At 39.4% G+C, this 23,978-nt stretch overlaps 4 protein-coding genes, 1 long non-coding RNA gene and 1 pseudogene across 5 annotated transcripts; 4 read left to right on the top strand and 2 right to left on the bottom strand.

The window, feature by feature from the left end:
- Positions 1-1,378: 1,378 nt before the first annotated feature.
- On the top strand, positions 1,379-22,259 carry LOC122667062 (26S proteasome non-ATPase regulatory subunit 11 homolog). The gene is made up of 3 exons (XM_043863244.1): positions 1,379-2,757; positions 21,639-21,647; positions 22,189-22,259. Exon 1 carries the CDS (start codon positions 1,449-1,451, stop codon positions 2,715-2,717), a length of 1,269 nt encoding a protein of 422 aa, XP_043719179.1. The 5' UTR covers positions 1,379-1,448; the 3' UTR covers positions 2,718-2,757; positions 21,639-21,647; positions 22,189-22,259.
- On the bottom strand, positions 2,725-3,065 carry LOC122667065. Its single transcript, XR_006333752.1, has 2 exons — positions 2,849-3,065; positions 2,725-2,816 (listed from the first exon to the last, which is right to left on the bottom strand). It is a non-coding gene; the product is annotated as an uncharacterized LOC122667065 (long non-coding RNA).
- On the top strand, positions 4,168-4,849 carry LOC122667064 (putative ripening-related protein 1). Its single transcript, XM_043863246.1, has one exon. It carries the CDS (start codon positions 4,233-4,235, stop codon positions 4,809-4,811), a length of 579 nt encoding a protein of 192 aa, XP_043719181.1. The 5' UTR covers positions 4,168-4,232; the 3' UTR covers positions 4,812-4,849.
- Positions 6,691-7,288, top strand: LOC122667461 (annotated as a pseudogene).
- On the bottom strand, positions 9,415-14,331 carry LOC122667063 (mitochondrial inner membrane protease ATP23). Its single transcript, XM_043863245.1, has 6 exons — positions 14,250-14,331; positions 12,881-13,148; positions 12,620-12,741; positions 11,749-11,886; positions 11,542-11,625; positions 9,415-9,640 (listed from the first exon to the last, which is right to left on the bottom strand). The coding sequence occupies exons 2-6, from the start codon at positions 12,987-12,989 to the stop codon at positions 9,506-9,508; spliced, it is 588 nt and encodes a 195-aa protein (XP_043719180.1). The 5' UTR covers positions 12,990-13,148; positions 14,250-14,331; the 3' UTR covers positions 9,415-9,505.
- On the top strand, positions 19,520-23,525 carry LOC122667460. Its single transcript, XM_043863733.1, has 2 exons — positions 19,520-19,707; positions 20,282-23,525. Exon 2 carries the CDS (start codon positions 20,355-20,357, stop codon positions 23,334-23,336), a length of 2,982 nt encoding a protein of 993 aa, XP_043719668.1. The 5' UTR covers positions 19,520-19,707; positions 20,282-20,354; the 3' UTR covers positions 23,337-23,525.
- Positions 23,526-23,978: the final 453 nt, after the last annotated feature.

The following is a 23,978-nucleotide window of genomic DNA, read 5'->3' as shown; positions in this document are numbered from 1 at the left end:
ATGTTTATCCCTTACCACCCTATCCCCTATTAGGGTCATATTTGTTTTTTGGTATTAGGAGTTGCTGGAATAACCACAAGGGACATGGGGATACTGTTCTCACTTTGGCATAGTACCCGATTTGGTTAAGAAGAGTCTATTCTTTGGAAGATCACAACACATGCTATCATATGGACACTAAAAAATGTCAGAATTTTGTACCCAAAAACTAGAGATGTACCTCATTTATGTTATATAATTGGTGGCTGTCTAAAAATACAGGGTGGTGAGTGGACAAATTTAGGATTGGACAGCAGAATTTGATTTGTGAACTTGTTTCTTTATTTATTTTTATCAGCATGTTTGAAGTTAGTTTTTTCTCCTTTTGTTTATACAAGGGTGACCAACTTTGTAAACTTGATTGTCCAAAAAGAAAGGATGAAGATATATTAGTGGAACTGCCAGTTTGGTCCATAGTTCGAGAACTCGCGAGATCTCGGCAAGTTTCTTGGTTTTTTGAGAAACCGAGACGAGATGGGATACGATACAAAATAATACAAGATCTCGGGTCGAGATCTTGGGTTGACCCATGGAAATGACCCATCTACTATGTATTTACGTACCTAGCTCAACAGAACTCGACATATCTCAGCGAGATCTCGGATCTCAGGTTGACCCATGGAAATGACCCATCTACTATGTATTTACTTACCTAACTCGACAGAACTCTTCTATGCTTGCTGTGGAGCACTATATGCAACATTACAGCAACACTATGTCATGGGAAGACTATGTAACACTAGCGGGGACTGAATACTTGATTCAAAGTCATTTTATGTGATGATAGTTGTTACACTGTTAAACAGTTTGATGTATCACTTTAACATTTCTAATTCTTATTTAAGTTGTTTAGCTATTAATTGAATGTTTTGCTTGCTTTCTATTACTAAAATATGTTTAGAGTAGGGTATTTTAGTACGTCATCACCTACCTACCTATGGTCCGAATTGAAACTCATATTTGGACTTTGTTTTTGCAAAATCTGATAGTGCCATTGTGTTTAAATAACCAAAAATAGGCTGAATACCAAGTTTAGACTCAAACTAGATCTAAAACCCACCGAGTTGAGGCTTCGAGTCGGAAAAAACAAAAAATGCACCAACTCGGCGAGATCTCGACTCAACTCGGTTTTTCCAAGGGCCGAGTTGGTATCAAGACCCGAGTTTACCTTGGTTTGGTCTTAGTTTAGTTTAAAGTATTATGCTCTTTGATTTGCTCATTTGTGGATCTATTGATATGAAATTCTGTTCCCTGATGCGCATTCAGATTGATTTATCACTTGCCAACGTGTAAGATACTGACTGTTGTATCTCTATTGAATTTTGTTTTCACTTTCTTAATAATACGTTTTAGTAACATATTCTCTGAATGTAAAAGCTGTGCAGGACTTTCATTTCCAAAGCATAATAATGTCGTCGTCATATCTCCCAGCAACAACAGAGACGTTAACTGAGGCTACAGAAGCCAAAGACTCATCTGAAGCCATCTCTATCCTTCATCGTATACTTGACAACCCATCATCTTCTTCAGAAGCCCTCCGCATAAAAGAACTGGCCCTGTCAAATTTGACCGATCTTCTCAAACAAGAGAAAAAAGCTCTAGAACTCCAAAGCCTTCTTACCCAATTGAGACCCTTCTTTGCATTAATCCCCAAGGCGAAAACTGCAAAGATTGTTCGGGGCATAATTGATGCAGTAGCCGAAATACCTGGAACATCTGATCTCCAAATATCCCTTTGTGAAGAAACAGTGCAATGGACCCGTGCTGAAAAGCGTACATTCCTGAGACAGCGGGTGGAGGCAAAGCTTGCAGGTCTTTTGACGGACAAGGGGGACTATGAGAAAGCCTTGAGGCTTCTTTCTGGCCTTATCAAGGAAGTGAGGAGATTAGATGACAAGCTTCTTCTTGTGGATATAGAACTTCTAGAGAGTAAGCTTCATTTTTCTTTGAAAAATCTGCCCAAGGCTAAAGCTTCACTGACAGCTGCGAGGACAGCTGCGAATGCCATCTATGTGCCTCCAGCTCAACAGGGAACAATAGATTTGCAGAGTGGTATTCTCCATGCTGAAGAGAAGGACTATAAGACTGCATACAGCTACTTCTTTGAAGCATTTGAAGCCTTTAATGCTCTCGGGGATTCCCGAGCAGTCTTCAGTCTCAAGTACATGTTATTGTGCAAGATCATGGTGAATCAGGCTGATGATGTGGCTGGGATAATATCTTCCAAAGCAGGTCTGCAGTACTTGGGACCAGAACTGGATGCTATGAAAGCTGTGGCTGATGCTCATTCAAAACGTTCCTTAAAATTCTTTGAGACTGCACTACGTGATTATAAGGCTCAATTAGAGGAAGACCCCATTGTCCACAGGCACCTCTCTTCATTATATGATACACTTATGGAGCAAAATCTCTGTAGGCTGATTGAGCCTTTCTCTAGGGTTGAGATTGTTCATGTTGCTGAGCTGATTGAGCTGCCAGTTGATCATGTAGAGAAGAAGTTGTCGCAGATGATTCTGGACAAGAAGTTTGCAGGTACTTTGGATCAAGGTGCTGGTTGCCTCATCATTTTTGATGATCCCAAGCCTGATGCGATCTTCCCGGCAACGCTGGAAACCATTTCCAACATCGGCAAGGTTGTGGACAGCCTCTATGTTAGGTCTGCCAAGATAATGGCATAGGATTTTCATATTCAAGTCATTAGGTATGTTTGTAATCCTAGTGAATTTTCTGTGTTCTGATTGAGAAGATATGCCAGATAAATTATTATTTTGGTAAGACTTCCAAGAATTTTTTTTTTGGGTAATTAGACTTCCAAGAATTTGAAATGGTTTGTTTTTGGTATTCCCGTGGAAAACTAGTTGTGTCTGCACTCTGCGCTATATGTTTAACGTACACTCCAATTCTCTCCCCTGTTTGATCTCAGGTATATGTTGTCTGTATGTTTTTACCCTTATAGCATATGCTTGGGCTTTTGTCTTTCAGTGAGAAGGGCAAGCAAAGAAATTGGCGACCGTATGTTTCTCTTTCTCTTTTTTGATCTACTTGGCTGATATGGTTTTTTCTTCTCTGGATCTACGGTCCCTTACAGGTCTGTATGTTGGACCTCCCTATGGTGTTCGAGCTTTTATATATGTACTATGACCCAATGCTATGTGCCAACCATTGAGAATCACACAAAAATATATGGACTATTAGGGGTGCAAGTTTGGCCCCGTCGGCCCGAACCCGCCCTGGCCCGCCCTGAGCCCGAACAGGGTTTGGGCTGAGATATTTGGCCCTGAGGGCTGGTCGGGTCGGGTTAGGGTTGAGGCCTCGAGCTAAGCTTGGCCTGGCCTGGTCCGACCCTGATTTAAGTTATACTATAAAATATATATTGATATAAATTATACATTATCAACTTTAAATTTCACCCACATTTTTTTATATAATATACTATATATGAAGACAATAAGTGTTATAATATAATTTATTATATTATTATTTTATGTAAAATTAATAAGTTCTTCCCAACTCATTCCAACCCATGCATTTCTTTTCCCCTCCCCATGATCAGGGCCAATTAGGGTCGGTCTGAGGGCAGGTCAGGGTTGGATTTTCCTAACCCTGAGTCAGGGTCGGGTTGGGCTTGTGTTTAGCTAAGGGGACTTAGGGTTGGGCTAGGGTTCTATAAAGCCCGGCCCAACCCGACCCTGTTGCAGTCCTATGGACTATGGTGTTTAAGCTTTTAGATCCATTGCTTTAATGTATGAAATGATTTGGTCCCAAGGGAAAAGGTTTCAAACTAGTGGATTTCAAACCCACTTTTGTTATATAGCCTCCACCATTGACCTGCTAAAGTGTGCTGGTGAAGAATAACATGTTACATGTACATCCATAAGGATGGAAATTTCAAGTTTCAAGAGGGATGTGATTTGAAGACCAAATGCAGAGAGTCAAAGTCAAGACCATTAACTACCCAACTAAATGCTAGAAAGGTCAACTATAAATCTTGTCCTTCTTGTCCTTTATACTTTTCTAGTGCTCAAAAGTCAAATTCAATAAATACTCAGAATTTTGGACCCACAAAAGAAAAAATGGTTCAGAGTCTTCTTCAAGTCATTTGGGTAATTACAGTTGCTCAGTTACAAACCTTACAAATACCATAACTTGCTAAACCATTTTTGTGTTGACATTAAAGAAAAGGAAGGAGAGACATGAAGAGATTATGTGTAACTGCAACTGTTCTTCTGCTTGTTCTCCTTACAGGCACCCTGGGCCTGGAGGTTGAAGCACATGCCTGCAAAACAAGTGGCAAACTCGAGGGGAAGAAACCTCCTCCAGGACAATGCAACACTGAGAATGACTCAGTCTGTTGTGAAGAAGGGAAGCTTTACACTACCTATGAGTGTTCGCCGTCGGTTTCCGGCCATACAAAGGCGGTGCTGACTCTAAACAGCTTTGAGAAGGGTGGGGATGGTGGAGGGCCATCTGAATGTGACAATAGTTACCACTCCGATGATACTCTGGTGGTGGCACTCTCAACAGGTTGGTTCAAGAAAAAGGGGAAGTGCTTCAACAATATTACCATCAGTGGTTATGGGCGGAGTGTAGTAGCCATGGTGGTAGATGAGTGTGACTCAACAATAGGGTGTGATGCTGAACATGATTACCAGCCCCCATGTCCTAACAACATTGTGGATGCCTCAAGAGCTGTGTGGAAAGCTCTGGGTGTGCCTCATGATGATTGGGGTGAGTTGGATATCGTCTGGTCTGAAGCTGAAGTCCAGAAATAAGCTTCTTTAAATGTGTGATGTGCCTATTTTGCAATTATTTACCTTCAGCGACAAGGGTGTATTTGAATTTCTTTTCTCAGTATATTTGTTGCTGAAATCGCGTCTGTTCATACTTTTATGCTTAAACTTTTAGAGCAGGATCAGTAATGCTTACAAGATCTTGAGACGAGTATGGCAACTGCTAGGGCAGTTGGTTGGAGCTTGGTGTGATAGAGCTCGGCCAGGTTCCCAAGAGGTCTCGGTTTTGAATCTTGAGATAAGCCCATGATACTAACGTCTGAGGTGCACAAGGAAAGATCACTGAAGATCTTGTAAACAAGACATACCAAATCTATATAAAGGGCTTAATTAAGTTATTGTGCAAGGAGTAAAACATTATGACCGAGTTTTCCTACGTCCATAGTCAAGAAGTCAAGGAAAATCCCTTGACTGAGGGGTTCGGATGGGTGGGAGAGAGAGAGAGAGAGAGTATCGTACATGACAGGGAAAGTATTTTTTACTTCGTCCAACTAAGGTCTGAACCCTCCTCTATGGGTGTCCATAGTCAAGGAAAATCCCTTGACTGAGGGGTTCGGATGGGTGGGAGAGAGAGAGAGAGAGTATCGTACATGACAGGAAAAGTATTTTTGACTTCGTCCCAAAAAGGGGTTATTTTAAGACCTTAGGATGGTGGCTAAACCCTCCTCCATGGGTGTAGGAGAATTTTCTCCAAAAATATATAAAGTCCTCCGGTCCTCGTCCTCCTAGGTTTCACTAGAAGACCCCCATCTGTCAATGATAGTGAGATTGACATTTACCATTTGACTATAAGCCCTTTATTCCTACAGATATTTGTGACAATAGATGATTTTCCATTGTCCCTGAATTTTACCTCTCTTGGCAAAAATTATTAATAAACCATTATAATATGTGTGGGAAAGTGAAAGTTTCTCTGCACCACAATGAAGGCATTCCTTGACAATCAATAGTCATAATCTCTCCCCTAAAATTGCATAAAGTCCCAAAACTTCTCCTATACTCCCACCCAACAACAAAGAATGGTAAGTGAAGAGATTCTTAGTTCACCGTGAGTGGAGGAGGGAGGAAATCTCAGATCCTTATTTGGGAGTCTAATTGATTTTTTTTTTTTTTTGAGTCAACTTTGAGTCCTTTTGAGAAATACAAAGTTTAATTTTCTTCTTTCACTAAAAAATAATTGATTTTAATCAATCACAGTTGGTAAATTGTTGAGAAAAGACAAGCATGGATTAGGGTAACAACAAAGTATGAATTTAAATAGAATTGAATAGTGAAATAGGATCCAATTCCCATTTAATAGATGAAATAAGGCAAGCACAATTGGAATTGAATAGTATTTGGATTGCTTGACTTGACTTGACTTGACTTGACTTGACTGAAGAATTGGTTGAGCTGAGATTCTATGGTGTTGGAGCTTTTATATATGTCCTATGTACTATGACCCAGTCCCAACCCACTGAGAATCACAGGAAAATATATGTGGACTATGGTATTTGAGGTTTTATATATATGGAGTATGAGTTTAGGATTTGGATCCTCTGCTGCTGCTTGTCCGTGTGGCCAGTGTGCAGCCTCATACCACCCTACCCACTGCCCGAGCTCCCTGCTCGGGTGTGGTCCATGTGGCTCCAATCCACACCCTGCCTGTGTGAGGTTGCACGCCGGCCACACGGGAAGGTGGCAGCAGAGGATCCCGATCTGTGTATGACCCAGTGCCAACCCATTGAGAATCACATGAAAATATGTGGACTATGGTGTTCCACTTCCAGGTTTTATACATATATGGACTAGCTATAACCCAGTGTTAGGTGCCAACCCATTGATGAACCATCTTTGAGTTTAATTACAGAGAAGGAAGGAAAGAGAGAATTAACATGAAGAGCTTATTATGGTTAACTGCATCTGTTCTTCTGCTAGTTCTCCTTACAGACACCTTGGAGGTAATTGAAGCACAAGCCTGCTAACCAAGTGGCACACTCAAGGGGACGAACCCACCTCCAGGGGAATGCAACACTGAGAATGACTCAGTCTGTTGCAAAGAAGGGGAATACTACACTACTTACTTGTGTTCGCCGCCGGTGACCGGAAATACAAAGGCACTTCTGACTCTTAACAGCTTTGAGGAGGGAGGGGATGGTGGGGCTCAGTCTAAATGTGACAATGATTTCCACAGTGATAACACTACAGTGGTAGCACTCTCAACAGGATGGTTCAGGGAAGGGGGTACTGCCAGGTGCTTACAAAAAATCATCATCAGAGCTGATAATGGGAACAGTGTTGAAGCCATGGTGGTGGATTAGTGTGACACAACAACAGGGTGTGATTCTGATCACGATTACCAGCCCCCATGTCCTGGTAACAACATTGTGGATGCCTCAAAAGCTGTGTGGGAAGCTCTGGGTGTGCCTTCTAAAGATTGGGGTGAGTTGGATATAGTCTGGTCAGATGCCTCTAGCTAAGTCCAGAAATAATTAAGCTTTTTAATTTATGAGATGTGCCTATTTCACACTTAAGTCATCTTCAGGCTTCAGATAGAGGAGGGAGGGTGTTTGTATTGCTTTTTTTCAGTACAGTTGTTGCTGAAATCATGTCTGTTCATACGTCTATGTTGAAGTCCAGAAATTAAGCTTACTTTATGAGATGTGTCTCTTGTGCAGTTATAGTCACCTTCAGCTAGAGGAGGGTGTATGTATGTATTAATTGCTAAACTTAATAAAATCTATATATTTATTCTGTTCTGTTTAAAATACAAAATACAAAAATCATAATCGAATCGAACCGAGAATAGGAACATAATTTCAAAACCCAAAATGAACTGATTCGATTTGGTTTCAGTTCTTATTCAGTTTTGTATTTGGTTTCTTATTCGGTTTTAATTTGGTTTAGGTCCTAGTTTAGGTGTTTGGGCCAAATTTTAACATCTTCATCAACCTAAAAAAAAAAAAAAAAACTTATTTGTTAGGGTCATAATCCACCGAACTTTTTTCAAACATTAAAACAGGAATATAATTTATCATTCACATTGATTGAAATATTAAAAAAGAAATATACTTTTACCTGGTTCCTTGTATGGTTTGAAAATAGGTAATTCAATTGGGTTCAATAGTTGTAGTCATGAAATCAAAACCGAATCGAAAGATGAGATCAGAGGAGTGTGATATAACAACCAAACACCTCATTAAGATCTTGACCCGCATGGCTTGACTCGTCTCATTTAAATCCAGCAAAAATATTTGTCATTATTCATTCAGGACCAGAAGTTTAAAAAACATATGGGGACCAAACACGTACCAGACAGATGCATCTGAAAAGTGTTGATCATAAAATTGAAAATGAGAATACTGTTCCTCTTATCCCTTTCATCTTGAAAATAAGTTTTCAATAACTTGCAAAGGGCTTATGGTCCCAAGTTTCATTACTAACTAAGTTGGCTTGGAAGATGTTAACTGGAAAAGGAGGCCTTATGATCCCAAGTTTTGATTGGAATGCTGTTAGGAAGAAGGGATCTCTGATTTGGACCAGTATCCTGGGTGTTCTTTCTGTACTGGGAAAAATGGTTTGTTTAAAAGTTGCGAAAGTTGGACTCTTCTCTTTTTATCTGGGAGGACCCTTAGGTATCATCCTTACCAGGGTTTCAAGTTCCATGGGGATTGAATAGTGTTAACGGTTTAGAATTGGTGGGAGATTTATTGAGGGGAGGACAATGGAATAGAGGATTAGTTCTATCTACCTGTCTATCTTCCCTCGTCCCATAGCTGAAGCTGTTTTTCGAGTTACTGTAGTGCTTTCAGCCCAGGTCCAATGGTTCTCTCCTCTCTCTAATGGGGGTGTGGTGGTTGCTAGTGGTGTCTGTAGTTTTCTTCTAAAGAATGATGGGCAGGATAATGTGGATTGCTCTAATAGATAGGAAGGGAGGGGGGGGGGGTTGTGTGGGAACTCATATGGAAACTTCGCATTCTCCCTAGATTTAAAGTATTCTTGTGGAAGACGTTGAGTGGGGGCCCAATTGGTAGAAAAAAATCCACAACCCTTTAGGGTTATCCTGCGGCTTGGAACAAGACGTAGAAAAAGGAATAAATATAGTGATACTTTGATTCTTTGTCAGCGTACTTAATGGGTAGCAGTGGGGGGCAGATTACGTGGTTTTCTCTCTTTAAAGTCTGGCCATGGGAGCTTTTTCGACTTTTGTTAGAAATTTCTACTCTGATTTTACTAATGTATGTTCTGGTTTTGTACAAGGATGACAATTATGTCTCCGGCTTTGAGGGCTGCTACTAAAGCCCATAGGTTAACTTTGCAGAAAAATGAAGATCAAAGAATGCTTTTATTTTTATTTAAACAGAAAATCAAATTGTACAACATGTTGACATTAAAAAGAAGTAAAACAGTAAATGCTTGGTTTGGCGCAAAATAAAAGGAAAGAGAAGAAAACCAGGAAGGAAGATCCTCCCAAAATATTAAACCAAAATTCATCTCCATCTGGATAGGGCCAATTCCATCTCGCCTCACTCAGACTGATTTGCATTCAAAGAAGTGTTTCTTCTTTTTTTCTTTTCTTTTTTTTTTTCTTTTTTTTTGGCGGGGGGGGGGGGGGTAGGGGTAGGGGTGGGGGTGGAGTCTGCAATGGAGATGAAGCTTAGCATGGCAGTGATCGAGGAGAAGCAACGACCATGTTGTCACGGTGCTCTATCAAAGGGCTTTGTATCATTGTAACAAACATCCCAGACAGCTTCCATGGCATCCTTTGCAGCTGCTTCCGAGCAGTATGGATTAGCTCTCAGTGACTTCATAACTCTTCTTCTTATACATTCCTTCAGATATCAAGAAATAAATACCATCAAGATATTGCAAGTTTGCAACTTTACATTTGATCCTAAATCAATGCATCACAGATTCATTCAACAATTACAGAAGGGAAACAAAGATTCAACAAAAGACACCAAGCAATGAGGAACGACAGAAGGATGAGAAGCATTTAGGTATATAGGAAACCTTTGAACTAGTCCTATAGTTAATCTCCTTTGATGACAAAACTCTTCAGCTACCAATGGACATAATCACTGATGTCTGCCAAAATTTAAACATTTGATTTCTTGTCCGTATTAAGAGCCCTACAACCATAACAAGGAGAGCTGATATTTCTGCATTTTTCTATGGGGCCTATTAATTGTCCATGAATCCCCAAGCAACTTGGGCTAGGGAATGCAGAAATGGATAGACCTTAACACCTGCCATACCTGGATGCTTCAAGTTCAGTAGGATGTAAAGTTAGGGCCTACAAATTCACATCATAAATACTCGAGCAAAATTAGAAACCAAGAAAACAGGTCAAACTTGAAAGTGGAGTGGATGGGTAAATTTTGATGATACTACTGGGTTGATCTGGATAGTACCATAACATGGTTTGCTCCAGAACAAAATATCATCCCTGGTTCAGCACTTTAGCTTGCAGGATGAACCAATTCAATAGGTTAATCTGGTTTTATCCGCCTGGGTCAAGCGATCAGACTGACTTGTTCCAACACAAGTTAATAGGGGAGTAAGAGAATAGACCTTTAGAGTAATGTTTGAGTGGGATTTCCAATATGTAAAACCCTAAAAGAACCCTTGGTAAGTCTATTAATTTTCTACCTTCCATGTTCATTCCTCTTTTCCCCATCCTCTCTCAAACTCTAAACTCTTTCCACAAAGACAACCTTACTCTAATCTAGTTGCCTCCTTTCCAAAACCCTCAAAAAGCTCTAATTTGATTTCCCTTGGTAACCCCACTTTGCAAATGTTCAGCAGACCAGACCCTATAAACCAACCTAACCCACAGCTAGCTTCTTTCACTGTGTCGTAACCTAACTACATTCCTTTATCATATATCACTCTGACACAAGCTCCCTAAAAAACCCTAAGCAAGAACCTACTTCGTTATGGCTTAACTTTCAACGACAGAAACTTTCCCCATCATGTCCACTAACATCAAAAGGATTCAAGTCATGATCATATAAAGGCTCAATTCCGAACCAAACAACTATTTGCAGAAATATGCTGCAACAGTACTTAGAGGGTGGGCCTCGGCCCAACGGTAAGGTTGCTCTGTTGCGACCTGGTGGTCGAGGGTTCAAATCGGGAAACAGCCTCTCCTGAAGCGGGGGTAAGGCTGCACATATATCTGCTCCCTCCCCAGACTCCGCAGTGGCAGGAGCCTTGTGCACTGGGTACACCCTTATGCTGCAATGATGCTTCATATTTTGGCAGGTTAGTAAGCTACAAGATTGCAGGCATCCATTTAATCTCATCTTACAATGACAAGGATAAATTACCAAGAGAGAAAAGTAAATAAAGAGACTGATTATTACCAATCTATCTAACAATTAACAATGCAACAATTAATAGAGTAAGAGAAAAGACCTTTGAGAGTATAATTTCTGAAAAGAGTTATTTTGCAGGAAAGTGGGGAAGAGACCCAGCAATTTCATTAAGTGGGAAATTCACTCATTACACTGCATTAAACAAGATCAAAGTTATTCTTATCTTTATAATACGTACATCTCTTATATTGGTGGAGGGTCTTTATTACATTTTAACTTAACATTTACTATTTTAGACTTTGGAGTTTATTTTGGGTATCTCTTGTCCATCAAACATTCATGGAGACATATAAGAAAGATACAACAGTACCACGGAGTAACATCTGGTGCTCCAGAAAGGATTAAAAACTTACTTGCTCATGACCCCTTAATTTCATAAAACCCCGCAGCAGTTCACGTTTGTAGTGACAATCACCACTTAGATGGCCCGCACGAATCTGTAACAGGAGTGGGAAAAAAGGGGAAGAAGAAAAAGAAACTCAAAGATTAAAATAACTACAATTAGTTTAAAATATTGTTCACATAAACAAATTAATAATCATCATCATTTTGATATACACCTCACTGCAAGCATGATGAGCACAATTTGCCCAGTCCAAGTTTGCAGCTCGACAATCGTCATATGCATGGATCAGCTCATGGATAACTACTTGATTCACCTCATCTTGGATGGTCAAGTGGTTACTACAAACCAATATCTGTTACTCAAAGAAAAACACACACGCTATCAGAGAGAGAGAGAGAGAGGAAAATAAGAATCTGCTTTTATAAGATATTGATTGATCATGAAAAGGAAAAAGTGGGACCCCAAACAACAATTCATGAAACCTAATTGGAATATGGAATTATACTACATTTATCAATCATGGAAAAGGAAAAATGGTACTTCAGTTATCTATCAAAAAAGAAAAGAAAAGGGGGCAGGGGACTTCAGTTAACAATTCAGGAAACGTAATTGTTCCTCTAATCAGATGGGATCCTGAGGACCAAGGATGCCAACAGTCAACCACCAGTACGAGGGTACTATCAGAGAAACCCCATTTGTAGTGACATTCACATGCCCTTTCAGTATCTAAGGAACTCAGAATTTGTAAAATCTTAATACTGATGGTGTTTTTACTTCAAATTTCTGCTGGTGAGCAGTTCATGACTGCTAGAAGCAATAAATAGGAGACCCCTACCACCTTTTCCCCGAGAAAAATGTAAGCTCCAGTTGCTTCAATGGATGGAAGTGTTAATATTATCCTTTTCCATTTAAACTCAATATTGAACTTTTTTATGTTTAATTTTATTCTTTAATGCTTTATCCCAATTTGAAATGAGTGAGTTGATTGTCATGTTTCCAGGCAATCAAATAAAATTTAAAGAAAAAAATAGCCACATAAAGAGAGAAAGTTTAAGATCCAAATGAGAAATAAATGAGGCTATTACTCCTTCTCCACGGACATAACCACCAGCCATCTGTTTATCACAGTGGACAGCCTTAATGAACTTGTCTCCAAGAATACATCCAGCCTTCTCCAGATGCTCTTTCAGAAATTTCACCGTTGGAGCTGCAAAATCAACAAATAAACAGTCCATCAATAATCACTGGCTGGAAAACCGTATAAAAGGTCATAAAACATTAAAATCCCCAAGCTTGAAATCATGAGAAAGAGAATATTTGTTTATTTTTCATTTGTCTTTTAATACTTCGGAGGCTTCTTTGGATCTTGTCCTCGCATTCTTCCACCGTTTGTCCGACGTTCTCAAATAATGAGACACTTTTAGGAGCAGTTCCCATGACAGGCTCATCTGCCATTTCTTGTTCTTGTGGATCAGATGGGCAGGTGGAGACTGCACCGTTCCCTTGTACAATAATCTGCTTCTGTAGTTCTGTAGCTTCCTTTGTAACAGAAATCTGGCTCACTGACTCTTATCTTCCCTTTTATGATGATGATGATGATCTGGTATTTTGGGCCTGTAGAAATAGCTAAATAGTTTTCAAGGAATTTATTTTCTTTTCATACAATTATACAAATGTTGAAAATACTTGAAAATGAAATAAAGAAGACAACATTATGGCTGAGACCATAAGAAACCAATAAAGACTGCAGCTTATAAAATTCCTAGTACATGACTAATTCAGATGATAAGAAATGAATAAAGATGGGTAAATTGCACCAATAAAAAATTCAAGTATAAGCAATCAATTAATACTATTGGGTCTGCAGTCTTAATTAATAATGTAAGGACATTACAAAGAAAAGGAGTCAATCAAGCATGGGAGAGGAAATTGTATAGAACATTGTAATTGATCAAATGATATAGTTGAACAAAGGAACTAAGAAATACAGCAATTAGAAGAATGAAAAAAATGAGAGTTTACGTATATTGAGCTAGAGCACTGATAGAGAAGATTGCCAAAGGTAGCAAACTAGGGTAGAACAATTAACACAATCAGATATTCGGATTATAAGAAAATAATAAGTAGTAGAAAAGCCAACCCGAGCAGTGGTTCAAACCAATGCCCAGACAAGTTCAAGCTCCTTTTGCCTCTTATAATCTACAAAGTACAACCTCTTTAGAAGTTCTGTTTCGTAGAAAACTCTCAGAGAATTTCAAGCCATCAAGTTTCTCTAAAGTATGAAATTTTGTGACATATCCTAAAATTAAAAAGCTTGGCAGGAATTAATTAATAGAAGATTATTAGTAGATCGTCCATTTAGTTAAAACATTTGCATTTTAACTAAATCAAATATGAAAATTCCATTTACCGGAGCCAGGTGTGTTTATATTCAGCATAATGAACTGAAACCCAATTTGGCAAATGAGGCTTTGCACCACAATCACACCAAACATAGAGTACACAAGTTTTATCAAAATCTCAGTTTTTCCAAGTTGGATTTAGGCAATTGAAAATTAATATGATATCCTTCATCTTGCAAAGCCCAAATTACAAGAAAATATCTTCGGTTTATCAAAATTAAGACACGTTGGTATCTACAACAACCAACAACGACAGAAGAAAATGAGAACTTGTAGACTATTCGGGAATTTTATTTTTTTTCCCCTTAAATACCTGGGATTTCCTTTCTCTTAGACAAATTTTCGTTAAGCCGGCAGAGATAGCAGAAAGTATTGAACAGCGGCCGCTCCTTCTAAATTCCTTCTCTTCGAAGTTTAAAACCCTACAAAACCCCAATGGAGATAACCTCCGGTGCTGTTTAAAATATACGAAGGGAAGTCGTAGGATATTTTTTCCCCCTTTTATGGAGAGAGAGTGTGTGTGTGTTTCTGAGTAATCGGACTTGCAGAGTTTTTAACAAAGAAAGAATGGGAACTGCAGAGAAAGGGGAAACAATAGAGAGGGAGACGGCTTTAAGATACAGACTGAGACGGAGAAATCAAACACAGAGAAGGGAAGAGAGTTACTGCAACGATAGTGTGGAACACCATTCTCATATATTGTTTTTGAGTGTCAACCATGTACGGGGCAACTTGGGCATGAAATACCCAAAACCTTTCCTAATTCTGTGGGCTTGGACTGAGATTTTCAGTATGTGGGCTGACAATTTCTAGCCCGAGTTGAGTTGGACTGTGCTGGGTCCTTCATTTTTTATACTGTAATATTCATGCCGAGTTGGGTTGAGTTGGGTTGAGACCGGACAAATTGGGCTACGATTGGGATTCCTAGCCAAAGTCACATCACCAATAGATCTATGATAAACACTAATTAGAGTTCAACTAACACTGTTATAAATGTCATTATCTAATGTTAATTTTAAATCCAACTGTATATATATGACCATATATTGTTGTGAAAATTGTTGGTTGTGTTTGGTATGCATTCTCAGAATAGATTCTAGGTCTAAAATACAGTCTGCATTAATCAAGAAAATAGAAAAGAATAAGATTTTAGAATGCTTTCTATACCTAGAATCTAATCCGAAATTGCATACCAAACATAACGTTGAAAAGCCAACTGTGTGTGAAAAATAGTGACTATTGAATACTGAATAGTAGGAGTACAACTCGGGCAGGCTGACTGAACTGGGGTCTTGTTTACCCAAGCCCAGCCCAATGTCATTCATCCCCAAGCCCGTCCATCAAACTTGAACTTGGTTTGAGAAATCTCAACTCTAACCCAACCCATATTGGCTATGCTTTGCCCTAACCTCACCAGAGCAAAATAATAACAGATTACAGGTTAGCCCCCAAATGTCAATATTCCAAAGGCTTAACCATACACCCCAAGCTAGTTTTATTGGAATTCATTGGACAGAGTTTTCCTTAAGCCACGGTGAAGGGGAATTCCTTGACTGTGGCTTTCAGATAGTTGAGAGAGGGTATTGCGCAACAGGGTATTATCAACTCCGTACAATAGGGGTTGTTTTAGGATCCTAGGACGGTAGCTGAACCCTACACTACGGGTGTAAGAAAACTTTCTCCTTATGTACCTCATGTTGTCTTTTTTCCACGAGATAAAAACATCATTTTTAGTGAGAGTATAAAATGTTGTCATTCATAAGTATACTCAAAAACTTGTGAGATAATGACAATTCTTAACAATGATATTATAGTAAATACATTTTCAAATTAGTTTGAAAATTTTTGTTATCATAATAACTCTGGAGAAATAAGACAATGGACAATCAAAAGAAGATTACAAGTTCTAAATACAAATAAGGTGTCATTTAGATAGTCCCACAAATGAAACAATAACAATATAAAACCACTATATAGATTTTCTTGGATAACTTTCTCAGTGAAAGGAATCCGCGTAGACAATTTGATCACAATTAGAAGATAATAAGTTTAAATTAATACTAAATAACTATTTGGGCAAGACACCAACAACTGCTTAGCTCAGTTGGTGAGCCGTCCCCTCCCCAAGTGGCAAGAGCCTCATGCACTAGGTACGCCCTTAATTTGGGTTTGACAAAGGAAAAATTACACATCACCCCCTGGTTTTTGAATACTCAAATCACCCTCTGTATTAGACCTCAATATGACAAATTAGTCCCTACCGTTAGTTTTAGTTTTATGTTGTTAAGTGATTATGTCAGCCAGTTAAATAATTTTAAATCCCTAAACTACCCTTTTAGGTTGAAGATGAAAGAAAGGTAGTCTTGTAGATTTAATTTCTAATGTTTTAGTATAAGGTTAAAATAGTCCTTTCACACCAATAACTAACAGCAGACTAACATCGTTACTGTAGAGGGGGATGGATGAGTATTTTAAAAAATCAGGGGATGACGTATAATTTACCTTTATTATTATTATTTTCAGGTTTCCTTTAATTCAATTCACAATTGGTTTAAAGTGTGGAAAAAACTTCCCCACGCACCCAGAGTGTAGTTTCCCTCTCACATGAATTATTTTATTATTTTTTTCCTAATATATAGATTCAATGTGAATGGTACCTTTTTCAAAACACCCATTGGTGTGGTGTGCATAATTCTCCCAACAGTGGTAGCGTAGGAAAGTAGGGAACCCTCTCCTTCAAAGTATATACTGGTTACTGAGGCCAGCTGCTTGGCCAAACTGTGAATTGGATGTGAAAGTGTAGAATTCCAATGAAGCTTGTCTCCCCCATGGATAAATCCTCATTTCAAAAAGTGGAAAACCATGGGAGCCTTCTGCTTGTCTGGAACTTTGAATTTGAAGGTAGAAATGAACCTTTAAGTACTAAAAGTCTTCTGTTGTTTTTTATAACAACCCCTTTACTTTTGTTTCTTTCAAAGTCTCTCAGGTTTATATAATCTTTTTCGAAAACCTATATCAACTTGAATCACTTGATGATTACCAACCACATTACTTCATACTGGCAAGTGTAATTAGTGGAGTCCACTTTTCAAATTAAATATGGTTTAGAAACACTAAACACATATTAAAAGCTTAATAGCATGTTCTCTATGGACTAGATAATATGAACTCCCACATGTATAGGTCCAACTCACACCTATATAGTAAGGTTCGGAAGCCCTTCTCTGTTTTTGAACCCTTTCCAATAAACTAAGACTGAGAGACCTGCAAGTTTTGTCTATATTGGTTACTTGTTAGTGGAGAGTCCACCTTAGGTCTTAATCGGTCTGCTTATATAATTTATGTTGGATTACAAACCCAATATAGTCTTCTTTATTAGGCTTTGCCACTCCAGCTATTTGATTGAAAACCCTAGGAAATTTCCTGGGTCATGGCCTTCATTATGAGCAATGAAGACTGTGCACTTGGTGTAAACTCTTTGGAACTTACTTTCCAGGCTGATCCAGTCTGCCTGCTTGGTTGGCTGCAGGGCTGCAGAAACTCTTAAGGTAGTCATTCTATCAGGGATCCAGATCTTTTACGGTGCGCTGCTCGTAGCGGTCTGAGCGGTGCAGTCTGAGCCCACGCTCAAAGACCGCCTTACCCCTGCCCAAACATTTTGCCCGAGTGGGGGTCAGATGGTCATTGCGCACGTGGCCCAATCTGCACCGCTATGGGCAGCTGCGCCATAGAAGATCTGTGTCGGTCTATCAAGGAAGTTGGGTTTCATTTTTTTAAGTAGTTTATAGGTTTGGACACAAATGCCTTTACTAGATTAACAGTTAAGGGTGTTTTAGTTCATGCCATGTAAATTGCATAGAGATAAATGTTAAGAGAGGTAACCTGAAATTCTAAGACCAATAAGTGAAACAGGTACAAAACACTAGGAGCAGTAAGTCCATTTTTGTTTATGTTCCTCAACACTGTATTCCAGCTGGGCTACATCTAAAAAACTGGAACCTTGTACTTACATACACACCCTTGTTATGTAGGGCAAATGCTCCAAGGAAGTTGTGGCTTTGTCCTCCAAGTGTGAACTCTTTATTCAGACCTTTTGGGACCTTGTCTCCATTCATGAAGACACATTTTTCTTTTTCTTTTTTGAGCCTCTCTCTGCCCTAACCCCCCACAAGTACATAAATGCCCTCTTCCCTGAAAATCACCCAATTTAGACCTGAACCGAAATAGGTCGAAATACATAGTAAAACGAAGCTCTTGATGAGCACCTCAGGGTCAGATACAAAACCCTCTCTCCCTCACATCTCTCAAAGAGATAACAACATTATATAAGAAAACCCTAACCCTAGAGAGTTTATAAATGTCTTCTACCTGAAAATCACCCGATTCTAACCTAAACCGAAATAGATCAAAATACATATCAAAACAAAGCCCTCGGTGAACCTAGCATCGATATGGTATTGATACGTATCGATCCATTCAATCAAAAAGTGGATATTTTGATTTGAAATCGGACTAATTCAATCAATATGTATCGATATTGGTATCAGCAATGATCGATATGGTATGTGATTATAACCTTGGCTGTGATTGGCATGAATTAAGGTATTGGGATCATGGTTTAAATAATTGAAATACCGATGTGGATTGGTGCAGATGTATCGGTATCGTCTGATACAATCGATCCGTATTGCTCAGTCAATATCAGTATCGATATCAGCAGCCACGGAATTGGTATCCGATACGGTGAACTAAAACCCTGATTGTGACGGGGTGGAATAAACCAAGAAATAATGGAAACTTGTCTGGAAAAGGCAATCCAAGGAGGCCATTCCAGTAAGATTAAATGGGTCATTTATAGAAAAATACCTCTCTGTCTGATTTCACCAGTGTACTTCGATGCAGCTTTGGATTGAGACAATCAAATCATCCTGACCGTATATCTTAACTTCAATTGTATGGTGGGCCCACAAGACAGAACCGCATCACACGGAGTAACGCCAGGTGGTATGGAAATTGGATAAAAAGTAACCGTTCATCAGATGGGGGGTCCACTGCTCCGTGTAATCTGGTACTTCACTGAGTCACTGTTACTGTCGGATGAGAATCTAAGTCGCAACAGTCCACGTTCGATGTACCCTTGCACGCCGAAATCAAATCTCAGACATAGAGACTCGCGTCTTTTCAGTGTTTCACGCTTCAAATCTTAATTTATAGATTCTAAACTTTGAAATTTAAGATCGCCTCAATGGATTGGTCAAAAGAAACTAGAATTAGTTTAGAAAAACAATTTGAAAGAAGAGATTTGCTTTGCTGACAGTGGGAGTTGGACTTTTTCAGTGTAAAGCAGCTTCCGTCAGTTTTTGAATACTGAGATTTTCGAAAGGTTTGTTCTTCTTCTTCTTCTGCTTATCTGCATTTTCCCAAGTTTAGATAGATTGGGATATTGGGTATTGGTTTTTATGGTATAATAACTTAGGTTTCCTTAAAAATGGTGATATATTTTGGGTATCAGGGATAAATATTTTCTGCTAATTTCAATTTTAAGTTGAAAAGATTAGTGTTGCTTTTCTTCTACTTTTGTTAAGACAGCTGGGTAGTGGGGTATTGTTACTAAGTTCCTTTTTTGTTGATTGCAGTTTGTTCACTGAGATCTGGAGGAGTTCATGGAAAAAAATTGAAGCTTTTCGAATTTGTTCATTACGTTTGAAGAAGTAGATTTTTGGTTTCGGGTGGAAGTTTTGCAATCTTAAGACCATGTTTCGGATTTCAAAGTAAGTACTTCTTCAGATCTGATTCATCTGAAGTAGCAAACAATTGTAATGTATTGAGGATGGGGTTCTTTTGAATTTTGGGGTACTCAAGTGCTTTGGGGAACCTTCCCAGATCCATAGTCATAATGGATTGTCTTACAGAGCTTCTGCTTCATTTTAGGAAGCGCGTCTTGTTGGTTTATGGACAATTTTATGTGTCCAAGTTAGGTTGCAAAGGCATTGGAAGCGTGGTATTTCAAAATATTTTCTACTGTAATTGGATGGTTTTGTTGATTTTAGGAATTTGGTTTAATGGGTTGAACTGTTCTCTATAAATTTTAGATTTCATTTGATACATTTTGCATATCAATATGAGAAGGGGAAAAAAAAAAAAAACGAATTTCAGATTCCTCTCATATTTGCTACCCACTCAATTCCTTCTGATTGTGAAATTTTCCTTCTTTTAGATTTTCAGACTCGTTCTTTGCCTTGTGAAACAATAGGATCCAAAGGAGTATCTGACTTTGCTTGCTTTCCTTTTTCCCCCTGGTACCCGTGAAGTTGGTTACTTACCGGATGCATTTTTCAATTTCAGGTCTGCTCTTCTGGTATAGGATGCATGGAAGTTCACATTTTCTGAGTGGGCGAGGTTGTATGAAGATGGACATATGGAGCTTCGACAAGAAAGCTCCAAGTTTGGGGCAACTTCAAGTAATCTCTCTTCTTCTTCCTCAGCATTCGTTTCTGCAATTCAGTCGCCCTTTTTCTCTCCGAGGTCACCATGTCAAGGGACTGAATTTATCCGGTCTGACATCCGAAACTTGCTGCCTGCCAATCCTAGTTCTAGCACTGTAATTGAGAAATCTGGATCTCAGTCAGTTGGATATGTCGCAGCCAATCTTTCACCTGCCCCAGTTTGTAATTGGAGTGATTTCCAGAAACCAACACCCTGTGACCATGCTTCTTCTTCAATTGATATTTTACAAAGTAACTCATCTAGTCGCAGCAAGGGCAACAAGACTAGCATTGGTCAACCCAGGCACACAGAGAAGCAGAAAAAATGGAAGAGAAGCCAAGGAAAGTTCTCTTATACTCGAAATTCAGCTTCACTTTCCTTTAATAGGCGGAGGAGTTATGATGTCTACATAGGTTTTCATGGCCGCAAGCCTTCTCTTCTGAAATTTTCTAATTGGCTCCGTGCAGAGTTGGAAGTTCAAGGGGTGAGTTGTTTTGCAGCTGATAGAGCTCGTTATAGGAATTCCCGAAGCCATGACATTGTTGAGAGAGCAATGAATGTTTGTTCTTTTGGGGTGGTGATCCTTACCAAGAAGTCATTTGGGAATCCATATAGCATTGAGGAGTTACGAAGTTTCTTGAGTAAGAAGAACCTTGTTCCAATTTTCTTTGATCTGGGTCCAGGTGACTGCCTTGCTAGAGATATAATCGAAAAGAGAGGGGAGATGTGGGAGAAACATGGTGGTGAACTGTGGGTGTTGTATGGAGGGTTGGAGAAGGAATGGAAGGAAGCCATTGATGGCCTTTCACGGGTTGATGAATGGAAATTGGAGGCTCAAGATGGAAATTGGAGAGACTGTATATTGAAGGCAGTGATTCAATTGGCGACAAGGTTAGGAAGGAGATTTATAGCTGATAGAGTGACAAGTTGGAGGGAAAAGGTGGAGAAAGACGAATTTCCTTTCCCTAGAAATGAAAATTTCATTGGAAGGAAGAAAGAACTTTCTGAGCTAGAACTTATTCTCTTTGGCGATATCAGTGGAGATGCGGAAAAGGAATACATTGAACTCAAGACTAGGCACAGGCGGAAGAATTTGGTGATAAGTCGAGGTGAAAACAGCAGGATGGGGGAAGAAGTGAGGGATCAGTACACTGAGAGTAGCAGCAACAAGGGAAAAGAACCAGTGGTATGGAAGGAATCCGAGAAAGAAATTGAGATGCAAAGGGTTGGAAGTCCTCAAAGCCAGTCCCGTACTTCATGGGGAAAGAATGTTAGAAGATATGGGAGGAGAAAGAGATCAATGAAAATTTTGTATGGGAGAGGGATTGCTTGTGTGTCTGGGGATCCAGGCATAGGCAAAACAGAACTTCTTCTAGAATTCGCCTATAGGTTTTCACAAAGGTATAAGATGGTTCTGTGGGTTGGAGGGGCATCCAGGTACATAAGGCAGAATTATTTGAACCTATTGTCATTTTTAGACATTGACATGAGGGTTGAAAGTCATTTCTCTGAAAAAAGCAAAATAAAAAGTTTCGAAGATCAGGAAGAAATAGCCATTTCTAGAGTGCGGAAAGAACTTATGCGTGAGATACCTTTCTTAGTGGTGATTGATAACTTGGAGAGCGAGAAGGATTGGTGGGACCAGAAATTTTTGATGGATCTGCTCCCTCGATTTGGTGGTCAAACCCACTTCTTAATCTCCACTCGTCTTCCTCGGGTAATGAATTTGGAGCCTCTGAAGCTCTCCTACTTATCTGAAATGGAAGCAATGTCTTTGATGAAGGGAAATCTCACTGACTATACAATTGCTGAAATTGATGCTCTTAGGATTATTGAGGGGAAACTTGGAAGGCTTACAATAGGCCTTGGGGTTGTAGGAGCAATCCTTTCCGAGCTTCCTATAAATCCCAGCAGACTTCTTGATACCATTAACAGAATTCCTCTAAGAGATATGACATGGAGTGGCAAGGAGGGTTCTACGTTAAGGCGACACACCTTCCTCCTGCAACTTTTAGAAGTTTGTTTCTCAATATTTGACCATGCAGATGGACCAAGGAGTTTGGCAACTAGAATGGTTCAGGTTAGCTGTTGCTTTGCCCCTGCAGCTATTCCAATTTCCTTATTAGCTCTAGCGGCACGCAAGGTACCTGAGAAGCACAACGGTACAGGATTGTGGAAAAAATGTTGGAGTAGTCTCAGTTGTGGCGTCACATCAACACGCACCAAGAGATCAGAAGTTGAAGCGTCATCTATGCTGGTAAGGTTTTCTATTGCAAGAAGTAGCACCAAACCAGGGTTCATCCAATTCAATGAGCTCATCAAATCCTATGCTCGCAAGAGAGGGGTCAGCGGAGTTGCCCAGGCCATGGTTCAAGCAATCAGTAGCCGAGGTTCCATTGTCCAGCACTCTGAACATTTGTGGGCAGCATGCTTCTTGCTATTTAGGTTTGGGACTGACCCTGTTGTTGTTGAGCTGAAAGTGGATGAGTTGTTAGTCTTTGTAAGACAGGTGGTTCTACCTCTAGCAATCCACACATTTTTTACATTCTCGCGTTGCAATGCGGCTTTAGAGCTCCTCCGCTTATGCACTGATGCCTTGGAAGCTGCAGAGGAATCCCTTGTTTCCCGAGCAGAGAAATGGTTGGATAGATCACTATGTTGGAAATCAGTCCAATCTAACGCACAGTTGAACCCATACCTTTGGCAAGAATTGACACTCTTGAGAGCTACTGTTCTAGAAACAAGGGTTAAGTTAATGAGCAGAGGAGGGCAATATGATATAGGGGATGAACTCATCAGAAAAGCTTTGTTCGTCAGGACATCAATCCTTGGGGAGCATCACCCAGATACAATCGCCACCCGTGAAATACTAAGCAAGGTCACAAGACTTCTTACAAATGTCCAAGGCAGATGATTTTCAGACAATCTTTCATATAATTCTCCATCTCTATTCTTTTTGTTGGCAGGAGTGATTCACATTATTATAGAATGCTAAAATAAATTCGCTTCTCAAAGCACTCAAAGGAAAATTATCAATGTTAAGGTCTAGCCTGTTAAATCCCATTTTAACCAATTGTAGAATCTTAACAGCACATTCTTTCTATTTGTTTAGTGAATCTTCCAGAATTTTAAAATTGAAAAAGTCATCATTTTGTCTTGGATTTGAATCCTGAAATGAGAATTGTTAGTTTATTTGAATTAATATCCTCAGTTCAAAGAGGGGTGCTTCTTATGATGCCAATGCTTAGCTGCCAGATTAGTTTCATAAAATGATCATGCAAATACAAGGTGGGGTATGATTTTAAGTGATTCCAGTCCCAGTCTAGTTCGAACATCAATTTGGAACACCTCGTGGGATGAGAACCTTATTATTATATCAAAAATCTTACTTCCTTGGCTGCTTCTTGAGTTTGATTCTTTTTATGAAGAGATTATGACATGTTGATTCCAGGTGTAAGTGACTTTAAGTGGCTCTTTTCGCATTGTACAATGGAAATAGAGTTGTAATGTTGATATGTTTTAGTTCCTCATGCCTCTGCAGTTCCCTTCCTTGCTT

The sequence above is a fragment of the Telopea speciosissima genome, chromosome 7, assembly GCF_018873765.1.
Source record: "Telopea speciosissima isolate NSW1024214 ecotype Mountain lineage chromosome 7, Tspe_v1, whole genome shotgun sequence".
NCBI classification, from domain to species: Eukaryota; Viridiplantae; Streptophyta; class Magnoliopsida; order Proteales; family Proteaceae; genus Telopea; species Telopea speciosissima.
This window is presented reverse-complemented; position numbering and strand designations above follow the sequence as displayed.

Excerpts from the sequence above, each read along its gene's own strand:
- LOC122667460 (XM_043863733.1), top strand. The coding sequence starts at position 20,355 with ATGGAGCTTCGACAAGAAAGCTCCAAGTTTGGGGCAACTTCAAGTAAT.
- LOC122667064 (XM_043863246.1), top strand. The coding sequence starts at position 4,233 with ATGAAGAGATTATGTGTAACTGCAACTGTTCTTCTGCTTGTTCTCCTT.
- LOC122667063 (XM_043863245.1), bottom strand. The coding sequence starts at position 12,989 with ATGGCAGATGAGCCTGTCATGGGAACTGCTCCTAAAAGTGTCTCATTA. Across the intron at positions 12,742-12,880 it reads GATCCAAAGAAGCCTCCGAA|CTCCAACGGTGAAATTTCTG; the intron begins GTATTAAAAGAC and ends TTGATTTTGCAG. Across the intron at positions 11,626-11,748 it reads CTCATCATGCTTGCAGTGAG|ATTCGTGCGGGCCATCTAAG; the intron begins GTGTATATCAAA and ends CTCCTGTTACAG.
- LOC122667062 (XM_043863244.1), top strand. The coding sequence starts at position 1,449 with ATGTCGTCGTCATATCTCCCAGCAACAACAGAGACGTTAACTGAGGCT.